This window comes from Eurypyga helias, unplaced genomic scaffold (genome assembly GCF_000690775.1).
Source record: "Eurypyga helias isolate BGI_N326 unplaced genomic scaffold, ASM69077v1 scaffold27852, whole genome shotgun sequence".
In the NCBI taxonomy this organism is placed as follows: Eukaryota; Metazoa; Chordata; class Aves; order Eurypygiformes; family Eurypygidae; genus Eurypyga; species Eurypyga helias.
In genome coordinates, this window is record NW_010235690.1 from 1 (window position 1) to 18,922 (window position 18,922).

An 18,922-nucleotide genomic window follows, 5' to 3' on the forward strand; every position below is an offset into this window, starting at 1 on the left:
GGTGGACCGGACCGTCACCCTGGTGAACCTGCTGCCCCACGTCAACTACACCATCCGCGTGGCAGCTGTCAACGGTGTCTCGGGTGTCAGCCCGCTGTCGGGGCAGCAGTACGCAGAGGTCAACGTCTCCACTGGCCTCACAGGTACGCACGCCACGCCGAAGGCACGCGGAACCTTGCCACCCAGGGAACGGTGCCCGCGCTGCTTTACGCTGGTGTCTCACATCCGGGGTGTAGCGGTCTGCTCTGCGGCTCCGTCACCGGGAAAACACAGGGTCTGGAGGTGGTGTGGGCACTGTCCTTGGGTTCTGTCTGCCCGACACTGCGGCAGTGCCCCGATTCCTCTCAGTTTGCTCCGTTGGCACAGGTGTGGCACTCAGCGGTGACGGGGAGACCCACATCTCCCATGGTGCTGGCTTGCAGCGCGGTGGCAGCGAGCGTGGTGACAGCCGGGGCTCCGAAGGGACCAGGCTGCTCTGTGATCTGGCTGCACTTTGAATTTACAAATCACAAAAAAGTACCTTCAAAGAAACAATGTTTTCAGCCCATTCACAAAAACACTCCTTAAAACAGATAATTCAAATATTGGCTATCCTTTGGAAACAGAAAAAATGGATTTCCTCTCTCCTCTGTGCTGGTCTGTGGCAGAGTTTCTTACTGTACATGCCCTCTTCCACTCAACATTTCGCGTTTCTGTTCCCTTACGTGAGGGGAAGTGAACATCCAGCCGCCCTGTGTGCACGGTGCCCTGGCCGGCCGGAGGGGTTTGATCACTCCCCAGTCGTTAGCTATGCCCAAGGAAAATCAGCTCTGGCTTGTTGTGTCCTTGTCTATTCCTCCGCGGTGACGTTATTAATTTGCATGAAAGCCCTTTGCCAAGCCACAGTTAATGGAGACAGATGATCCTCACATACCCCTTGGCAGGAATTGGCCAACAATTTCATCTGAAGAGATTAAACTTTGATCTTGTTACAAATAATTTTCCCACCACTTGATCAAATGTGGGGTTTTGTGCGTGTTGTTGCTTTCTCTTCCCTCGTATAATAATTTCTGTGTATCCGTTGGGTGGATGCTGTGCCCCAGACCGCTCCTCAGTGGAGGTGTCATTCCTCATTAGGATCTTTGCTGTTTAAGGATGGATTTAACTCTGGGAAGATCCTCTGTCTCCTGAGCTCAGGCTATTCCTGAGCCAGCGTACAAGCTAGGGAGAGGCGAGCTTAACGAGGTCTAACGATGAGCCGGTCTTCCAGAGCCTCCTGCCTGGTTTCGGGCAGAGGGCAGGGGACCGGTGCTCAGGAGCTGCCTCCTCACCTGGAGCTTCAGGTCTGAGCTGGGGACAAGGGGATGCCGGAAAAGGGCAGCTGCATCCTCTCTAGGTAGTGAAGCAACAAGTCTGTGATGCCAACCCGTGCCTCAGCCGATCGTCTGTTTTCCTCTGGGTAAGTGGGAATCTCAGTTCCTTACTCAACACTGCGTGCTCCTGAAAGAACTAAATACGTGGAAAGAATATGGCATAATTAATCTTGTAATCTGTTCAAAATCAATGTCTCTTGTCAGGCTGTCGAGTCTCCGGATGCAGATGGTGGCTCAGAATTAGCTGAGCAGCTGAGGCTCAGGAAGTTTCTTGAAACACTTGAATTTGGTGCTGCTGAGGGTGTCCCCTCCCGAGGGCAGCACCAGGCTGGAGCTGCTCCTCCTGCAGCACCCAGCTGGCCCAGTTCCTCTTGCTTTGGCACTGGGTGAGCAGTGACAGCGATAATTAACCTGTGCTCATTAGCAAAGAGGGGGTGAAGGTCAACTCATGGGGTGGCAGCTTCTTGGTCCGGTTTGTCCGTAATGCCTGTCCTGGGCAAGAGGCCCCAGCTGCGAGGGGGCTGTGCGCGGGAGGGGACCCTGTGTGGGCAGGCAGTGATGCAGGCAGGACGTGGAGCTGTGGCTGGCACGGACGGGTCGCAGACCTGCTCTGCGGAGGCTGCCATCTCCAGTGAGTCCATGCCCTGGAGACCCTCGTCATGGAAGCCCATCGCAGAAGTACCGGATGGGGCCAGAAGTCAGGAGAAAGGGAGACCTCGGGGATGCCTGGAGCAGTGGTGACTTCCTTGGCGGCTGCGACATGATGGTCTTGGAAGTCATTTGCAGCAGCAGGGAGGCTCTGGCTGCTGATATGCAGATTTGGAGGAAATATTAAAGCAAGAAACAAGACCCCATTTAGCTGTCAGATCCCTGCTCCTCCAAATATAGCTCCGAGTGCAGCTTTCGCACTGCCCTTCCCCTTCAGCAGTCACAAGAGGGAATTAGCAGTTGTTCATTGTATTTGCTGGGGAAAAGAAAAGATGCTATTTAGTCTGCAGGAGGTAAAATTAATACTGTGTTTTTTCTAATCTGGCCCCAGCATGGGACTAAATAAAAGTGTTTGAGGAGAGAACGGGGCTGTTTACCTGGAGGAGTAGAGCTGCATTAGCTATGTAAATGTACACTCTGGGACGATGTCATTTATATTCCCGGCAGGGATCGGCTTCTGTCTTAAAGGGCTTTTAAATCTGTTGCAGATTAATAATGCAGCCGATGCAGAAATGCATTCTCCTTCCCGAGACTGTGGAGAAGTGGTGTGTGCTGAATTAGGCCCTCGGAAGTTGACTGCCGTTTGCTGCTGGTGCAGCAGTGCCAACCCAGCCTTGGCCAGGGGGCCACAGGGCTTGCTGGGCGAGTGGGAGTGCTCGTGGGGTCTTTGCCATCCATGGAGCGAGGACCAGACCTGGGATTGCTGCGCGGTGGCCGGTGAGGCTGCTGCTCTGCTTAGGGAGGAAGGACCCTGGGACGGTGCCCAGTGTGTTTTCTCTGCCGGGGTGTGAATAACTGGTGTTGGAGAGGGGGGTGGCTGGCCCTCCTCAGCACGAGCAGCATCGTGGTGTGGGGCAGCAGAGGTGCTGGGGGGGGTGATGGCAGGTTCTGTCCACCCGATTGCCACTCGCCCCATACGGGGACCAGTGGGCAGCAGGGCGGGCGGGTGGTGGTCTGCTGGTTTGCTGTGTGCCTGCTCGGCCCCCCTGCCTCCGAAAAGGTGTGGGGAGAGCAAAGCGTTCCTGGAGACGGTAGGTGTGGGACCACAGAGGCTGCGTGGTCTGCGGGCACCCTTGGTTCAACTCCGTCTTTACGCGCTTGCTGCTGTCCCCTCCAAGGGTCCCCTTTGGGTTTCGGGTGCAGCGGGTGACTCGAGGGGTAGACACGGTGCCCATACATAGTTTTATGACTTTTCTGCTGTTGCACTGCTTAATTAAGAGGAGTAAACCCACATACAACGGAATGGAGTTTATAAAATCAGACAGAGTGGTGAATAATTTAATGTTTGCTTTTTCAGAACACAGGCAATGTTAGGGGAGCTTAAAATATTGATGGGAAACACATTTTTTTCACAGTGTGAAATGCTTTTTAGTCTGTGTGATTTTCTCCAGTGCCTTTTAAACATGTTTGAGGCCAGTGCCTGCTTTTCTGGCGTGTACCATGGGTTCTGCTCTACAGCTGATCTCTGAGCGTGATTTTTCCCATGACTTTGTTAACAGTCAGGACCGCGTGTTCAGGCTTCTCCAGTCCGTTTGCAAGATTCAGAGCTACAGGAGGGCATCTGCATGATATTTTATTGATGGGAATTGGATAAAACAGCGAGAAGCACTTAACTTAGGTTACAGGAACAAGCCCCAAGTTAAGCATCGGGCTGGCCTCCGCCGCCTGTTACCATTTGTCATGTCGTGAAACACGCAGTGACGTGCGCTCACGCGGGGGCCACGAGCTCGCCCTTCTTTACACGGGGGCAGTGCAATATCCCCTTGGAGGTCAGCTCTGGGGCTCATGGGTTGATTTGGAGGATTATTTTTTAAAAACACGAGAAGGCAGGCAGCCAGATGGAGCTGTGTGCAGGGGCTGGGAGCTCACATGGGCGGGGGGGCTCCCGGCTGCCCTTGGGGTCCTCTCGCTCTTTCAGCAGAAGCCGAAGGGACTTGGAATGAAGGAGCAAATCATCATGAATAAAACATCAGGAGGACGTTTTTCTTCAGCAAAGATTAATGAGCTAAGTAAGAAACACAAAATTTCACAGATGCTTAAGTTTGCTTTCCAGGGAGCTGTTCCTCTCCACGGGAGTCTCTATGGGATAGTCAGGGTCCAGCAAACATCCTGATCTGATGGAAGAGTGGGACAAGCTGGAAACAGCTGATTTCCCCACGTGGCTTTCACTGCTACAGGACTGCTGGTGTAAATGAGGGGATCATTCACCGCAGCCCCTTCACCCCTTCCCTGTGCTGGGACCCTGCCTTGCAGCAGGGCAGCCCAGAGCCACAGTTACGGGCAGCTTTTCTCTGGTTTCCCTGTTCTCTCCTCAGCTGGAGAGGAGACTTTCTGCCCTCTGACCAGGACAGCTTGTGGCACTGCCCCACAAGACCTGGGTAGACATTACTTGTCATGTTTGACCACTGCCAAGGTCAGTTTTTCTAATCAACCCTAATTTTTTGTCTAATCATCCCAAAGCAGAACAAGGGGCTCCAATAGAAGCTTTTATCAAAGGCACCAGGTACAAAGTTTATTTTCCCTACTGAAATATTTAGCGTCTTCCTTGCATAGCACCTCTGCAGCAAAGGCTTTGATGTCCTAGCACATCCCAGGCACTCCCTTCCTCCTTGCTCTTGCTGCTGAATGCTCTGGCCCTGGGCAGAGCATCGCGTCTGCGCCGCCGCTGCCTTGCTCGGGGCAGTTGGGGGATGCCGTGTCCTTGGCTGGCTCCTGAGATGCTGCAGACAGTCTGACAGGTCCAGCTGGCTTTCTGCTGGTGCGGGAGGCAGAGGCTTTTGGAAGAGCTGCGGGGATGCTGCCCGCAGGCAGGGAGCCTGGTGCAGGCAATGCTGCTGCCTGTCAGCTGCAGGAGCTGCGCAGGGCGCGGAGTGCAGCTCAGCGGCTTGAAGGCAGGGGGAGAGGGTCAGAGGAGGAGATGGAGGTTTTGGGAGAGCGGAGATGAGTGAGCAGGGTAAGGCAGGCAGACAGCAAAGGTGTCAGCATCAGGCAGAGAGCCTGCGGATCAGCGAGCTGGCTGTGTGTGCTGGAGAAGCCAGCTCGCTTGGAGCCAAACCTGGTTAAAACGGGAATAGTTGGCAAGTGCATCTTGCATAGTGAGATGAACTAAACGGGAGCGCACGTGCCATGGAGGAAGATTCAGCGTGGAGCATGTGCTAAGTAGAAGTAAATAGCCAGCTCCTGGGGCACAGGCTGCGTGCTCAGCAGCATGTAGGGCAGGCAGCTCTCCCAGTCTTCCCAGCCTTTCTCTCCCATCTTCCCAGCTGTCTGGGGTGGCATGGGGCAGATCCTGTGCCAGGGCGGCTGGAGAAGCCTTGCTATGTCCTACAAGTCCTCCTGCTCAAAGGCTGTATTTTGCATTTCCCAGGAATCCTCAGCAGCAGGCTCGGAGCACTGGGCGTCAGCGGGCTCAGACCGCTGGACATGAGCTCAGACCCCCCTGTGGCACCATCGGCAGAGCCTGCTGTTAGGATTTTTTGCTTGTTTTCAGCTGGAGCATTCCTGGCTGCCCACAGATTACAAAGCTGTTGTATTTTGCCACCATCTTCTCCCGTTGGATGATCACCAGCTTGGAGTTTGCCCTATTTCAGTCCTGTTTGAGAGAGGAGCTGGTATCTGCAGAAGCAGCACGCTCTTCAGCTGGTGAAGGTGTTACAGGTTTTACTGTGGCATCACAGGGCAGAAGCAAAAATGAAGTGTCCACAGCTGAATGTCCGAGCTGACATGGGACTTTCCAGAGGCATGAGAGGATGGAGATAAAATTCCTTGTAAGCTGTGGTCTCCTGGTTGCACTTGGCTGCTCAGAACCAAAGCGTGGTGGCACGCAGCATCACTTGTCTCTGGGGCTCTGCCTGTCAGGCTCTGCTGGGCCAGCGCGGGGGGGTTTGGGTGCTGTGAGGTGCGTTGCCAGAGCAGGGGGATGCTCTGCCCTTGCAGCACCGCGGTCACTCACTGCTTTCCTCTCCGCTTTTTCAGCGCCGACTCCTGTCACCGGCATCCGCACGGATAAAGTTGAGCAGAAGAGCATCTCCTTGTCGTGGCAGGAGCCGGGCTTCCCGACCACCAACAGCACTGAGTACGAGGTCAAGTACTATGAGAAGGTAGGCTCTGGGGACTGGCTTTGGCTCCGGAGCCCTGGTGCTTCCCGGGTCTGTCCCTTGGGAGCACTGTGCCGGGGGGGCGGTGTGTGCTGCCGGTCAGTCGGCCACCCTCCGTGTGGAGGGAGTGCTCTTCTGCGGGCAGTGGTGCTGGAGGTCTTTACTGGCATGTGGAAGTAAGAAGAGTCCTTCAAATGGGTCCAATAAGGGCTTTTCCTTTCTGACCACATTAGGCTTAAGCAAGTTTTAGGAAATTTGGATGATTTGTAGAGTTTATGTTAACCGGTGTGTTTTCCCCCCATCTGTGCTGCAAGAGTTCATCCAGTCCTAATGTTGACATCTCCCTGGGAGAAAGTGCAAAGCTAATAGTTTTCATTCATTCTTCTCCCTTTTGTTCAGTTTTTAAATGCATTGGTTGGCTTTTTTAAAGGACATTAGAAATCTGAGGTTTGAGTGCTTGCCATTAGCCAGCTAGACAGGGACTGCTAACCCATACGAGGTTCCTAAACCTTTGCTGAGGTGACACCTGTATTGGTAGCCTGCCCTCTGGGAAGGTGTTGGACCTTGTGGTCGCCACTGGTTTAGGACTGGGGGCCACCAAACCCATGACTTCGGTGAGCTGTGGGTGGTCTTCCACACAGAAGGGGGCACAAGCAAACATTTTTCTGACAGTCTCTTAATTTTAGACATTGCTGTGATTTAATGGGTGTGGTGAGTTGAGAATTTCGGAAGAAACACCGGTGGGCAGAGAGCAGATAAAATGCTCTAAATCAAAATAAATGCAGTTTATGACACAGTTCTGCAAATTACCTTATCTGCGTGTGCTCAGGCTCGTTATGAAACTGATTACATGTCAAGCAAACGGTGCAGGTGACATGTTGGTGTTCTGTTTTTAGAAACAAGCTACCTTGAAGCTGATTCATATTAATGTGATTTTTAGCATCTGATAGATTCGAAAGGAGGACTCTGTGGGTGAGGGCAAAAGCTGAAGCCCGAGACAGTAATTCCTGTGCAAATGGGCTGCAGCAACAAGATACTCAGGGTATGTGAAATGAGGAAAGGTTCTGCTTGGGTAGGGAATTTGAACTATAGTTTAGCAATTATCCACTGCAATGAGGCTCTTGATGCTGACATGAAAATCAACTTAGTTCCTAAGCTTTGCTTTTAAAGGCATACTTTAACTATGGAGATTCAAAGGGAAAAGCGTATCAAATGGAAAATACATTTTCCATTTCACTGTGCCAGTGCTGGGTTGCAGCGGTGGGACGCTTGTGACGGTTGGTCCCCGGTGTGATGAGGGTGCAGCACGCACGTGTGGGATCCCAGAGAGGTCAATGCTGAGCCAGTGGGATACAGCCCGGCCCCACTCCCAGGGTAAAGTGGCCTCAGATAAACCCAGGACTGCAGCAGCACTGGCCTCATCTTCCCACTGGGGAGTTTGTTTGGAAGTACCTGACACAGCTGGGAAAATGATCCCCGACAGTGGCTGTGCAGAACCATGGGAAGTTTTGCCGGAGCTGGGGCTTGTTTTGCTTTGCAAGCCCCGGGGAGCAGAGGCATGGGGATGTGCCGCTCTGAGACGGGAGATCCCACGGGCTGCCTGCTCCCATTCACGCCTCCAGCAGCTGCTCCAGGAGCGGGGCTGCCCATTGCCCTCTCCTTGAGTTGAAGCAGATCTCTAAGTCACTGGGCAAGGGAATAAACTGGGGATAAACCCGCCTGCCAGGTTGGATTACTCAGTGTGTGAGAATACGTGCGTGTTTACTCCAGGGTTCGAGTGGCCGTGGCAGGGGAGCAGGCGGTTGCCAGCAGCCGATCCCGAGGTGGGAGGAAAGGAGCTGTGTGGGGTGGCACAGCTTCTCCCCACCACCCCGTCCTCCGCCTGTCTTCATACGGCAGACAGCGCCAGATGATGCACTTTCACATGACCTTTCCATGTAACTTCTATTAATGAGACATCTAGGAAGTGTATTCTTTCTGCTGAAGGTTTTCTGTTGAGATAGACTGTCCTGGTGGGACCCGGGGGTGAGGCGGGGGTAGAGCTGTGCTGTTCCTGCTCTGTGGTGCAGCTTCAGTCCAGCTAGATCTGGGGCATCTCGTTATTTCACAGGATCAGAGAGATCAGAGTTACTCAACTGTGAAAACCACATCAACGGCTGTGACGGTCAATAACCTGAAACACCCTCTATATTTTCCAAATCCGGACATCTTCCTCACCCGACTACGGAAACTACAGCCCTAGTATTGAAGTGGAGACGCTGGCAGAATGTAAGTGCCGGCGAGGCTCGCCGTCTCTTACAGGTGTAACTGCAGACGTGAGGCTCTTTGAGCTGAGTTGTGGGGATGCTGGTGCTCGCTGCTCCTGCCCCAGATGCTCATGGTTTCGTGGAGCAGCATCTCTGCCTCTGTGTCTGAGAGCAGGTACTTCCCAGGACTTGCTTCTAATTGCATTTTGCTGTTTGCTTTGAACAAGGCTGCTGCTGCTGGAGGTGTCTGTCCTGGAGGTGTCTGTCCTGGGGGTGTCTGTCCTCACCCTTCTCAGTGCCGCGGCACGAGGACAGCCAATCTCTGGCTGCTCTCCGGTGCAGAGGCTGGTGTTGGTCTCTGCTCTTGAGATTGCCCAAGAAAGTGCTTAGCTGGAGTGTCTGAGGCTTGTTTTGCCTTGGCGTGATGTTGGTGCTGCAAAAGAATCTCGCCAGGTCTCTTCCATGGGGCCACCAAACCGGTGCTGGGAGGGAGCAAGTGTCGGTCCCTGCAGGCATAACTGCCGAGGGCACGATCCTGCCCAGGTCTGTGAAGCTGTGCCGCCCTCCACGGGTGCTCCAGAGAGGGGGTGGCTGGCACAGGCTGCAGCAGAGGAGGCAAGACTAGCCTGGAGATCCAGCTGGCCGTGGATGTGTCCCCTGGGCAGGAGGTGACTGCTTTGCCCCGCTGCCATCCTGGCTCATGAGGCGCTTGGCTTGTTAGCTGCTTGGCTGAGTAAGGTCAGGCAGCATCGGTGTTGTTTGCTGGGGCTTTTCCTTTTCACAGTTTCCATTCATAACTATAGTACAGAAGCATTTTATTTTGCTGCTTAAAAGAGGGTTTGGAGAGATGGTAGGACTTCAGCCTAATAACCCACCCTGGCTAGAAATGAAAGCCCTGAGATGGCTGGCTCAGTGCGACTCTCACAGATTGTGTTTAACAGGGCTTTAAATTGCATCTATTTGCCACACAGAAGACATTTTCAGAATGAATTGGAGCCAATAAAAATTTGATATAGAACGTAGCTTTCTAATACCCCAGTTTTCAAAAGCAGGAAGGGAAGGGATTAATGTGATCAAGGAAAACTATTTGTAAGCCATAAAGTTTAATATTTTCCTCCGTTCCTCAGCGCTGATTAACAAAAGCAGGATCCCAGTGTGGCAGCACTGGGGTGGCTCTGTCCCCTCCTGCCTGTGGGTCTGATTGAACCAGCTCGAGCTTTTACAACTGAACTAGAACGTGAATTGCTGTGAGGACGGTGAATTGTCCCACGGCCTTGCTGGGGGGTGTAGGCGGCGTGGGGAGAAGTAGCTGGGGCTGCCCCATGCCCTGGGGCTGCCCAGGGTGCGTTGCCGACTGGCTCTGCTTCCCTCCCGCAGTCACGGTGGCCTCCAGCGAGCAGAACCCTGTCCTCATCATCGCGGTGGTGGCCATTGCAGGGCTGACGGTGCTGGTGTCCATGGTGATCGGCGTGATGGTCTGGAGGAGGTGAGTGGAGCTGGGACACAGAGCAAGGAGGTTTGGGAGTGGGTCAGGGCTCTCGGGAACATGGGGCAGCGCTCGCTCTGAGCGTGGGAGCTGGGCTGAGCTGCCTGCTGGCTCCTCGTGCCGCGGGGCTGGATTCTGTTCCTGAGCGCTGGGACTTGAGGCTTTTATACCCAGCGAGAGGCTGCTGCCTGGGTAATGGTGCCCATCTTCATTCTCGTTGCAGACAGTGTGGGTACAGCAAAGCCAGCCAGGACGGGGATGAGGAGCTGTACTTCCACTGTAAGTGAAGCTTGGCCACCGTGGCTAGTGTGACTGTGTGGGGATGTCTGTATTTATTGCTATTAATAACCCAGCTCCTGACAAAGCTGCCCCAAGTCCTTGCTTTTGAAGAGTTGTCATCCTGCGTTATCCCAGAGCAGGGGCACAGCACAGCGAGGCTCTCGGGGGACGGCAGGCTTGACAGCTTCATAAGCCCGTGTCCGTCCTTCCCGCACACAGGTCACTGCTGTGCCGAAGGAAACGGGGATGCTTTCCGCTTTCCACGGGGCATATGAATTATTCCATCAGCTTTTCACAAACGGCTACATGAGAATACAGCTTTGTTTTCTGGGGCTACTCCTGATTATTGAGCAGCAATAATTTTACAGACAACAGTTGTCAAAGGGAATTCAGATGTCAGGATTGATGAGTTCATTTGATTCCTGGCATATGCCCGTGAAGCGCACACATGCTCTTCTGCTCCCCGAAGCATTTCAGAAGCAGCAGAGCCTGCGTGCTTCGCGGGTGCAGCTTGGCCGTTTCACCTGGCTTTGATGGGCCTCCTGCTGCTGAGCTGCCCTCGGGACTCGGCCAAGGGTGAGGGGAGCACAGCAGGCGCCTGGTCTCCAAAAGGTGAATTGAGCCCAGGTGGAAGGGGAAGCCTTGCATGGTTCGATCCCTTCCTGGAGTGAGCTGGCAGTCGCAACAGGGCTCTGCCATTTGCTCTTTGCACTGATCCCAGACAGGCCAAGAAAAACATCCATCATCCTCCTCGCCTTGCCCACGGAGAGGAGGAGATGCAGCACTGCTCTAGAAGGGGCCTGGCACGTGGCAGAGCTGATGTGCTTTGGCTGTTGTTTTGGCTGTTTGCTTTCAGGAAATGTGAATTAGGGTTTTGGGGAAGCCCCAGCAAGTGGGTGGCTGTTTCACCTCCGGAGCTTTGCAAGGGCTCCTGCGAGCGGGTCAACCTCATTCCTCACGGTTCTCCTGGACCTGCTCCTGGCGGGGTCCCTCGCTGTGTGGCAGATGGTAGCTGCTTGTGGGAGGTATTTTGCTGTCCATGATGCTAATCAAGGGGACCTGGAACACGGCTGCCGTTCCTGATTATAACGCTTTCTTCTGGAGATCTTGGGAAGGGAGATGAATTTGGATGCTTAAGGATTAGCAGGGGTCACAGATAGGCTCAGTCCAGGAGGGAGCTGCATTAGAGCGCAGGGGCTGCTCTCTGTAACCTGGGATTGTGGCAGTGGAGCAGAGCGATTAGGTTTATTTAATCCCACAAGAAATTTCCTAGCAACCTGAAAGATGAGTCTTTTGCTTTGCTTATAAAAAGGTGGCAAATTACTCCTGCCAGCAGACCTGGTGATGGATAACCTGCAAGAGCGTTTCCTGGGAAGGGTGGGAGGGAGCTCTGCCGAGCCGTTCTCATGTGCCCTTTGTGCATTTCCTGCTTTCCCGCAGTTAAAATACCAACCAGGAGGACGTACATCGACCCCGACACTTGCGAAGACCCTATGCAGGCCGTGCACCTCTTTGCCAAAGAGCTGGATAACGCTAGTATTAAAATTGAGAGGATCATCGGGACAGGCAAGTTCCTTCTCACCGACCCCTCTGCAGTGGCCGTGCCATGGGTTGTGTGTGTCCCCATCCGTAGCGCTCCCCGCTATCCCCTGGCACATGTCCCCATCCAGAGCGCTCCCCTCTAGCCCCCGGCACATGTCCCCATCCGTAGCACTCCCCGCTAGCCCCTGGCATGCAGGGCCGTGGTGGGGCTGTGATGTTGCTGCAGTCCTGCCCGACCCAAGCCCCCACGGGCTCTGCCCACCTTGCCGGCATCTCCCAAGGCAGCTCCTCGTCCTCCGGCACCATCAGCATCGCAGACCTTTGCTCATGCTCTTGTCTTGGGGGTGCATGCTCGCAGCAGGGAGATGAGAGTGGGGCTGGTGAGTATTTTGTTCGGGAGCTCGATTTCACATCCCCGTTTGTTTTTCTGGGGTGCAGAGTACAGCCAACCGAGTGATGCGCGGACCAGAAAGCATCAGCAATTATCTGCATCTGGGCCAGTTGACAGCAGCATGAAAACTATTTATAAATATGTGAACCTAATGATTTATTGATTTTCATCAACTTCACTGCCTAAAACTTAAAAGCAAATTAAAATCCCCTCACTGGGCCCTAGAGCCTTGATCGCTAATGTGTGCCAGCACATAGGAAACACGATTATTCTTTGTCGTTTCTTTTCCTAAAGATAAATTCAACTGCAGAAAAAGAAGAGGTGGAGGAAGGGAAGAGGGAAGGGCTTGCCCACAGCTTAAAGGACAGTGTGGAAGGGAAGAGGACACTGGGGAGAAGAGGAGGTTTTCTTTATAGCTGCTGAGTGGAGCAGCTGCGACTAATCCCACATACCTTTCAGATGCAAATTGCTATTTGAAAAATCAAGGAAAATTAGTCAGGAAGACATTTAAATATAAGGAATTTGGGACTGCATTTGTCTCCCTGCTGACCGAACAAGTACCTGGCTTTCAGATCAATAAAGCTTTTCATGGCTACACGCTTTTTTGCTGTAAAACCAATATTGGTCTTTTATGAATTTGGTCGCTCCTGTTGTCAAGCGTGAGGCTGTGCCGGGTGGGATGCTCTGCCCCAGAGGCTGTGGAAACACTCCTGGCCCTGACATGCTGTTCCGTGAGACGCAGACCCTGCGTGTGCTGAGCTGGGGGGCAGAATGGGCTGAGCCCAGGGGCTACGAACTCGGTGCCTGGGGGTTAATCTTCACGGGAAAAAGCACACTGTGCGCTTGAGCAGAGCATGGGGAGAACGGTTTAGAGGTGTAGGAAGAGGAAAAAGTAATTGCATTGCATTATCACATGTTTTTCGTGTCACATGCTGATGCTAAACTTGTGTGCAGGGGCCTGTGTGTTCAGCAGAGGTGGGGGAAGATGGTAAAAGAGTCTCTGTGGGGGAGACTCGCAGCCAGGAGGGCTCCACTTCTGGGTTTATGGATTGGCAAATCCTCTGGTTAACGATGGGGAAGTCTTGCTTGCCTACACAGCAAGACACATCATGTGATACAGGAATGCACTTTATGGTCCCAAAGCAAAGAAAATAAACCCTAAAGGGAAGCTGAATTCCCAGAAGAGGACTGCTGCCCTGTGCTTTGTAGCAGGTGTGTGTATATGTACACATATGTGTGTGTATATTTGTATGTACATATACACTCACCGAGTGTTGCAGCAGCTCGGTAAAACAGCAGGCAAGCACCGTGACACGCGGTGCCGAGCCGTGGGCTGCGAGCGATGTCCTGCCATGGATGCTGTTTCACTCCTCCCTGGATGCTGTTTAACTCCCTTCTCTCCTGCACAGGAGAGTTCGGAGAAGTCTGCCGGGGATGCCTGAAGCTGCCCAGCAAGCGAGAGCTGCCGGTGGCAATCCAGACCCTGCGGGCAGGGTGCTCGGAGAAGCAGCAGCGTTCCTTCCTGGCAGAGGCGTGCACCATGGGCCAGTTCGATCACACCAACGTCATCCGCCTCGAGGGGGTCATCACCAGAGGTGAGGGGGTCCCGGGCTGTATGACACGGGGCAGCCCGAGCTGTGCGCGCTGGAGGAAGGGTGCTGTGCAGGGAATGTGCTCAAGCTGTTGCTTCGGAGCGATAATGGAGGTGCAATGCTGTTGCTCTCTGGAAATGGGGCGTTTCCTTATGTATTAGCTATTTTAGCGTTCTGATGATTAATAAAATGCTTACAGCTAGATTAATAAATCCAGATAGTAGGACTGGCTTAGCAGAAAAACTGTGCACTCTTAAAAGCAAATTGAAGTGAGGTTCTGTCAGTAAAACAGATGACTCTGACTGCTCCTGGCTCTCAGGGGAGTGTGTGTGCTGAACTAGTCCGTGGATGCCGTGGTTAAATGGATATTCATGCAAATCCAAAGGAGCCTGAGTGCGTGTGCTGATTTTAACTAGCCTTTTTATTAGGTGAGGAAGTATTTCTGTCCTGAGTCTTGGGCTGAGCTGGTTGCTTTTGTGTTGAGTAGCGCTGTCTGCCTTTGTGGTGTGGTTCAGTGTTGTGGTAAAAGGAGCATCTGATGTTGGGATCCAGTGGGATCCCAGCTGAAAACCACGGGAAAGCCTCAGACCGACTGCTCTGAGAAAAATCCTGATCTCCCCCAATAGCCGGGCAGCACAGGCTGACCACGCTGGAGGTTAGAACTCACATTTCTAATGCCTACAGCATTAGGGCCTCTGCAGCGGGGCTCAGGCAGTGCTCTTTCTGTCCGTGCAGGGAGTACCATGATGATAGTGATGGAGTACATGGGGAACGGCATGCTGGACTCCTTTCTCAGGGTGAGTGCTGTGGGAGCTGATGGTTAACTGCTGGGCTCTGCTACCCACTCGGGGTCTGCTGATGGAGACCCCTGAGCTGGGTATTCCTCACCTTCGGCGTTTCCTCCTCTGTTTTTACAGAAACACGAGGGACAGTTTACAGCCACCCAGCTCGTTTGCATGTTGCAGGGGATTGCCTCTGGCATGAAGTACCTGGCAGAGATGGGTTACATACATAAAAGCCTTGCTGCCCACAAAGTCCTCGTGAACGGCAGCCTGGCTTGCAAAATAACTGGTTTCAGGCGGCCTCCAGAAGATAAGATGGAGACCATCTTCTCCACCATGGTAAGCTGCATTTCCAAATTCCACTGTCAACATTCCCTGAAAGCAAAATGCTGACAGAATGGCTAGAAAAGCTCCGTGGAGATGGATCTCCGTGGCTGCGATGCATGGCGATGGTCCAGTGCGCACGGACTGAGGTCTGGCATCACCGAAGAGCTTTGCAGCCTGCTCTGAATGCTGAGTAAGGATCAAATCCAAAGCCAGCCAGCTTCCACAGGTGGAGTTAGTAAGACCCATAGCAATCCTACTCCAGAACCAGTATTTTTTTCTAGGCTCCCGTTTCCTTTTTCATGTATGAATACAGGTTTTGCATCTTAAAAGTGACTTTTTGAGCGAGAAATTAAATATGTTTAGCCAGGGACCTGCACAGCAGCTGTCCAACACCACTTTTCCTCTGACCGCAGCCCTCCCATGCGCCGGCACAAGCTGGCAGAGAGGCGGCGGTGGCTGGAGGCAGCTCTGGCAGCTTCAGGCTTCCTTATGTCTGTTTTATCACTTGTAATGAAATTCATGGTTTTCAATTAAGAATTTAAGTCCTGCTTGATTCACACTCACGCCTCGTCAGCTCTGCTAGCCAGCCTGTCTTCCGAGCGCCGACACACGCTCGGAGAAGCTGCCTGGGAACCTTTGGGTGCGGAGCCAGGGGCTGGGCAGAGTCCCATGGGCCCCCGAGGCCCTGCAGCCCCTCGCTTGGAGCTGGCTCGCCCCCTCTTTGGTCCGTGTGTGAATACATTCTTGAGTGTGGAGCAATAGGATGGATTTCCTTTGGTACGCTGCAGCTGCCCTGCGTCGGCCGGGTCCATTAGTGCATCACATTAACAGAGCATTAATATTTTAAAGAGCATTGATTTCTCGGTCAAATGAGCACTTGCTGTTTGCAGGGAGCCCGGGGCAGCACCAAGGAGGCAGCAGCTGATGAGCACTGCCTGCAGTGCCCGTGTCCTGGTTGGCATCCCAGGGGAAGAGCCCGTTTGCAGGGTTTGGCCCACGCTCTGCCAGGAGCTGCAGTCATTTGCCAGCTCTGAGCAGGCCGGTGGCAGAAAGAGCCTTGGAAAACCTTTTTGGCCATTATTGTGACTTCAGCGGGGGACGCTTGGTGTGCTCCGAAGGGGGGCAAAGCTCCCAAGCGGAGTTGCTGGTGTGCTGCCAGGCCTGGAGCAGCCCCCTGAGCAAGGGGGATGGAGAGCCCAGCGGGGGCCCTGGCTGCTCCCACCACGGTGCGGCAGGGCCGTGGCTTTGGGGTCGAGGTCTCCCTGCTGTTAATTGCAATTAGCTGTGGTGTCTGTCACCCGCTTCCCCTGGTGCATCCAGAGGGCTCTGCAGACACTGAGACGGGGATTGCTAATTACAGAAGAGCAAGCCAGGGTGGAGGGGCTGCGTGTCTGCCCAGCTCTGAAACGGTTTTCATTTAAATATTAATGTATAAAATGCCATCAGCTCTTCCCAGAGACGTTCTCCTCTCCCATTAATATTTCAGGACTCACGCTCCCATGTACCACATGGTCACATGGCTGTTTTAAAACAAATGGAGGCAAAAGTTTTCTCTTAGTACTAACCCCACGCGTGGGCTTGCTCGGGGTCTGTCCTGCGATGCTGGGCGGGGCGCGATGAATGGCTGCCCAGGAATCGCGTGCATCAGCTATGTCCCACTGTGTGAGCACGTCATTTCTCCCCTTCTGCCCGTCCAGCGTGGGAAGAGCCTGGTGCTGTGGTCAGCCCCCGAAGCCATCCAGTATCACCACTTCAGCCCGGCCAGTGACGTCTGGAGCTTCGGCATCGTCATGTGGGAAGTCATGTCCTACGGCGAGAGACCCTACTGGGACATGTCCAACCAGGACGTGAGTCCCCGGCTGCCGCGGCGTTGCCAATGGTGTGCAGGAGGCTCCGTGGTGCCTGGAGGGGCTGCCGCTGCTCCCCAGGCAGACTGTGAGGAGGGAGGTTTGCTCCAGGGGTTTGCCTGTGGTCTGCATTGCAGCGCCTGACCCTGTCCCCTCCGCCCTCCTCTGCCGCTGCAGGTGATGAAGGCTGTGGATGATGGGTTCCGCCTGCCAGCCCCAGTGAACTGCCAGCCGCCCCTCCACCAGCTCATGCTCGACTGCTGGCAGAAGGACCGCAGCCAGAGACCCAAGTTCTCGCACATCCACAACATCCTGAGCAAGATGGTGCAGAGCCCGGAGCTCCCGAAGTGTCCCACCAACACATGCACCAGGTGCCCACCCTCTTGCTTTGCTGCCTGTTGTTGTGCCTTGGTTCCCACCGGAGGCATGCCATGCCCTCCTCCCTCCTCACCGCCCCGTTTTGTTGGCAGGTCCCACAGCACATCCATCCCCCTCACTGAACGTACCTTCTCAGCCTTCCCATCTTTCAGCTCCGTGGGCGAGTGGCTTGAAGCGATAGAAATGGGCAGGTACAAAGATAGCTTCACCGCTGCGGGCTACTGCTACCTGGAATCAGTGGCCAGGATGACAGCCCAGTAAGTAAACTGGTTTTCTGGCTATAACCTCATGTTTCTGGGTGCAGCGTGCACGAGCTCTGCTTTGAAATTAGTCAGGCATCACTAAACAAGACGACAGATCTTCCAAAACATGTCTGTAAGAGCTCGCTGGTGTGGGTTGGGCTGTGTTGTGCATCCCAGTTGCTGTTTTATGAAGCTGAGATTTAAAGCTGTAGTTTCTGGCAAGGATAGTGTTGCCTGTCCCGTCCAGAGAGCAGAGTCCAATCAAATGCGATTTACTGATAACCCGTTACGCAGGCAGCATGAGGAGCCAACTCATGCCTGGCGTGCTGCAGGCACGTGTTCCCCCTGGGTTCCCTGGCAGGGTCCGTGTTGCTTTGCCTGGGACAAGTTCACAGGATGTTTTGGGTTGGAAAGGGCCTTAAAGCCCCTCCAGTCCCACCCCCTGCCATGGGCAGGGACACCTTCCACCAGACCAGGTTGCTCCAAGCCTCATCCAGCCTGGCCTTGGACACTCACAGGGATGGGGCATCCACAGCTTCTCAGGGCAACCAAGAACCAAGCTGGGGATGTCTTTACCCAGCAGGTCTGTGGTAGCTGATAGAGTGAAAGCTGTGCTCCCCTTGCCTGGGAGCAGGTGGTGTTGGGGCACTTTAAAGCTGGGACTTGGTTTTCACGGCTGACACGGGGCTTGTTTTGCAGGGATGTCCTCAGCCTGGGGATCACGCTGGTGGAGCACCAGAAGACCATCCTGAGCGGGATCCAGACGCTCCGGGCCCAGGTGATCCAGATGCATGGCCGAGGCGTGCAGGTGTGAAGCAGCCCCCGCAGAGGTGCGGAGCACTGACCCGGCGCTCCCAGGGAGGAGACAGGCAGCCGGCCCCCAACCAGACCAAATCCCCGAAACCTTGCGGTTTCAGGGAGGACGTGGGAATTGCTGGGCTGCTGCCAAACAAGTCATTCCACATGGCAAGAGAGCAGGGCTTCTGCCCCCTGTGCCGAGGAAGCCGAGGATTCCTGGGACGTGTGCGGTGTGCCTAGGTGGATGTGGCTCTCGCTAGCACTGTTTTGTAAGATGAATCAAACTGTAATGATGCCATTTCATATGGTAATTACGTTAACAGGGTGGATGGACATTTGTGCACTGTCTTAATCCAGAGCTGACAGCATTTTCATATCTAGCATCCTACTGGTGAAATCCATGGGTATTTTTATACAAGCTGACATGTTCTAGCAACCCCACAAGGAGCTTTTATTTTTAGAGACCAAAGCACAGCTCACACCCAGCGCCCAACTTCTGGAAGGTGACTTTCCCCATCTGCTGTGCTGAAAGGAACCTCTTCCCCAGCCGGGTCCCTTCCACTCCAAAAGTTACTTCACCGAGTCTTGACGCCACAGTTGGTGAACAAAACCAAATATTCTCCCCTAAAGTGCAGAGCAAATGGTGCTGAATGTTTCTGAGGCTCTCCTGATGTGACGATTTCAGGGGAAGAAATGAAAAGCTTTGATGAAGAGAGCCGCAGCCGAGAGAGGGCAAGCAGTGGAGCCCTGGGGCTGCGCCGCCGATGCTCTCAGCCTTTGCTGCACTTCGTGCAGGTCCCAGCCCCCTATTTTATGGCTGGGGTGGGAACTTAGAGGCTGGAGCAACAGCAGCAG

The 18,922-nt window shown here is 53.9% G+C and overlaps 1 protein-coding gene across 1 annotated transcript; it reads left to right on the forward strand.

Annotated features, from left to right (window-relative positions):
- Positions 1-4: 4 nt before the first annotated feature.
- Positions 5-18,083, forward strand: LOC104506043 (ephrin type-A receptor 7-like; the record flags this gene model as incomplete). The annotated part of the gene is given in 14 exon segments (XM_010146850.1): positions 5-143; positions 6,036-6,160; positions 8,268-8,335; positions 8,337-8,425; positions 9,781-9,889; positions 10,113-10,168; positions 11,609-11,734; positions 13,511-13,696; positions 14,429-14,490; positions 14,611-14,814; positions 16,500-16,649; positions 16,827-17,020; positions 17,129-17,284; positions 17,969-18,083. Coding segments are annotated over 14 exon segments (1,779 nt in total), but the record flags the coding sequence as incomplete, so codon positions are not given.
- Between the last annotated feature and the right edge of the window lie 839 nt (positions 18,084-18,922).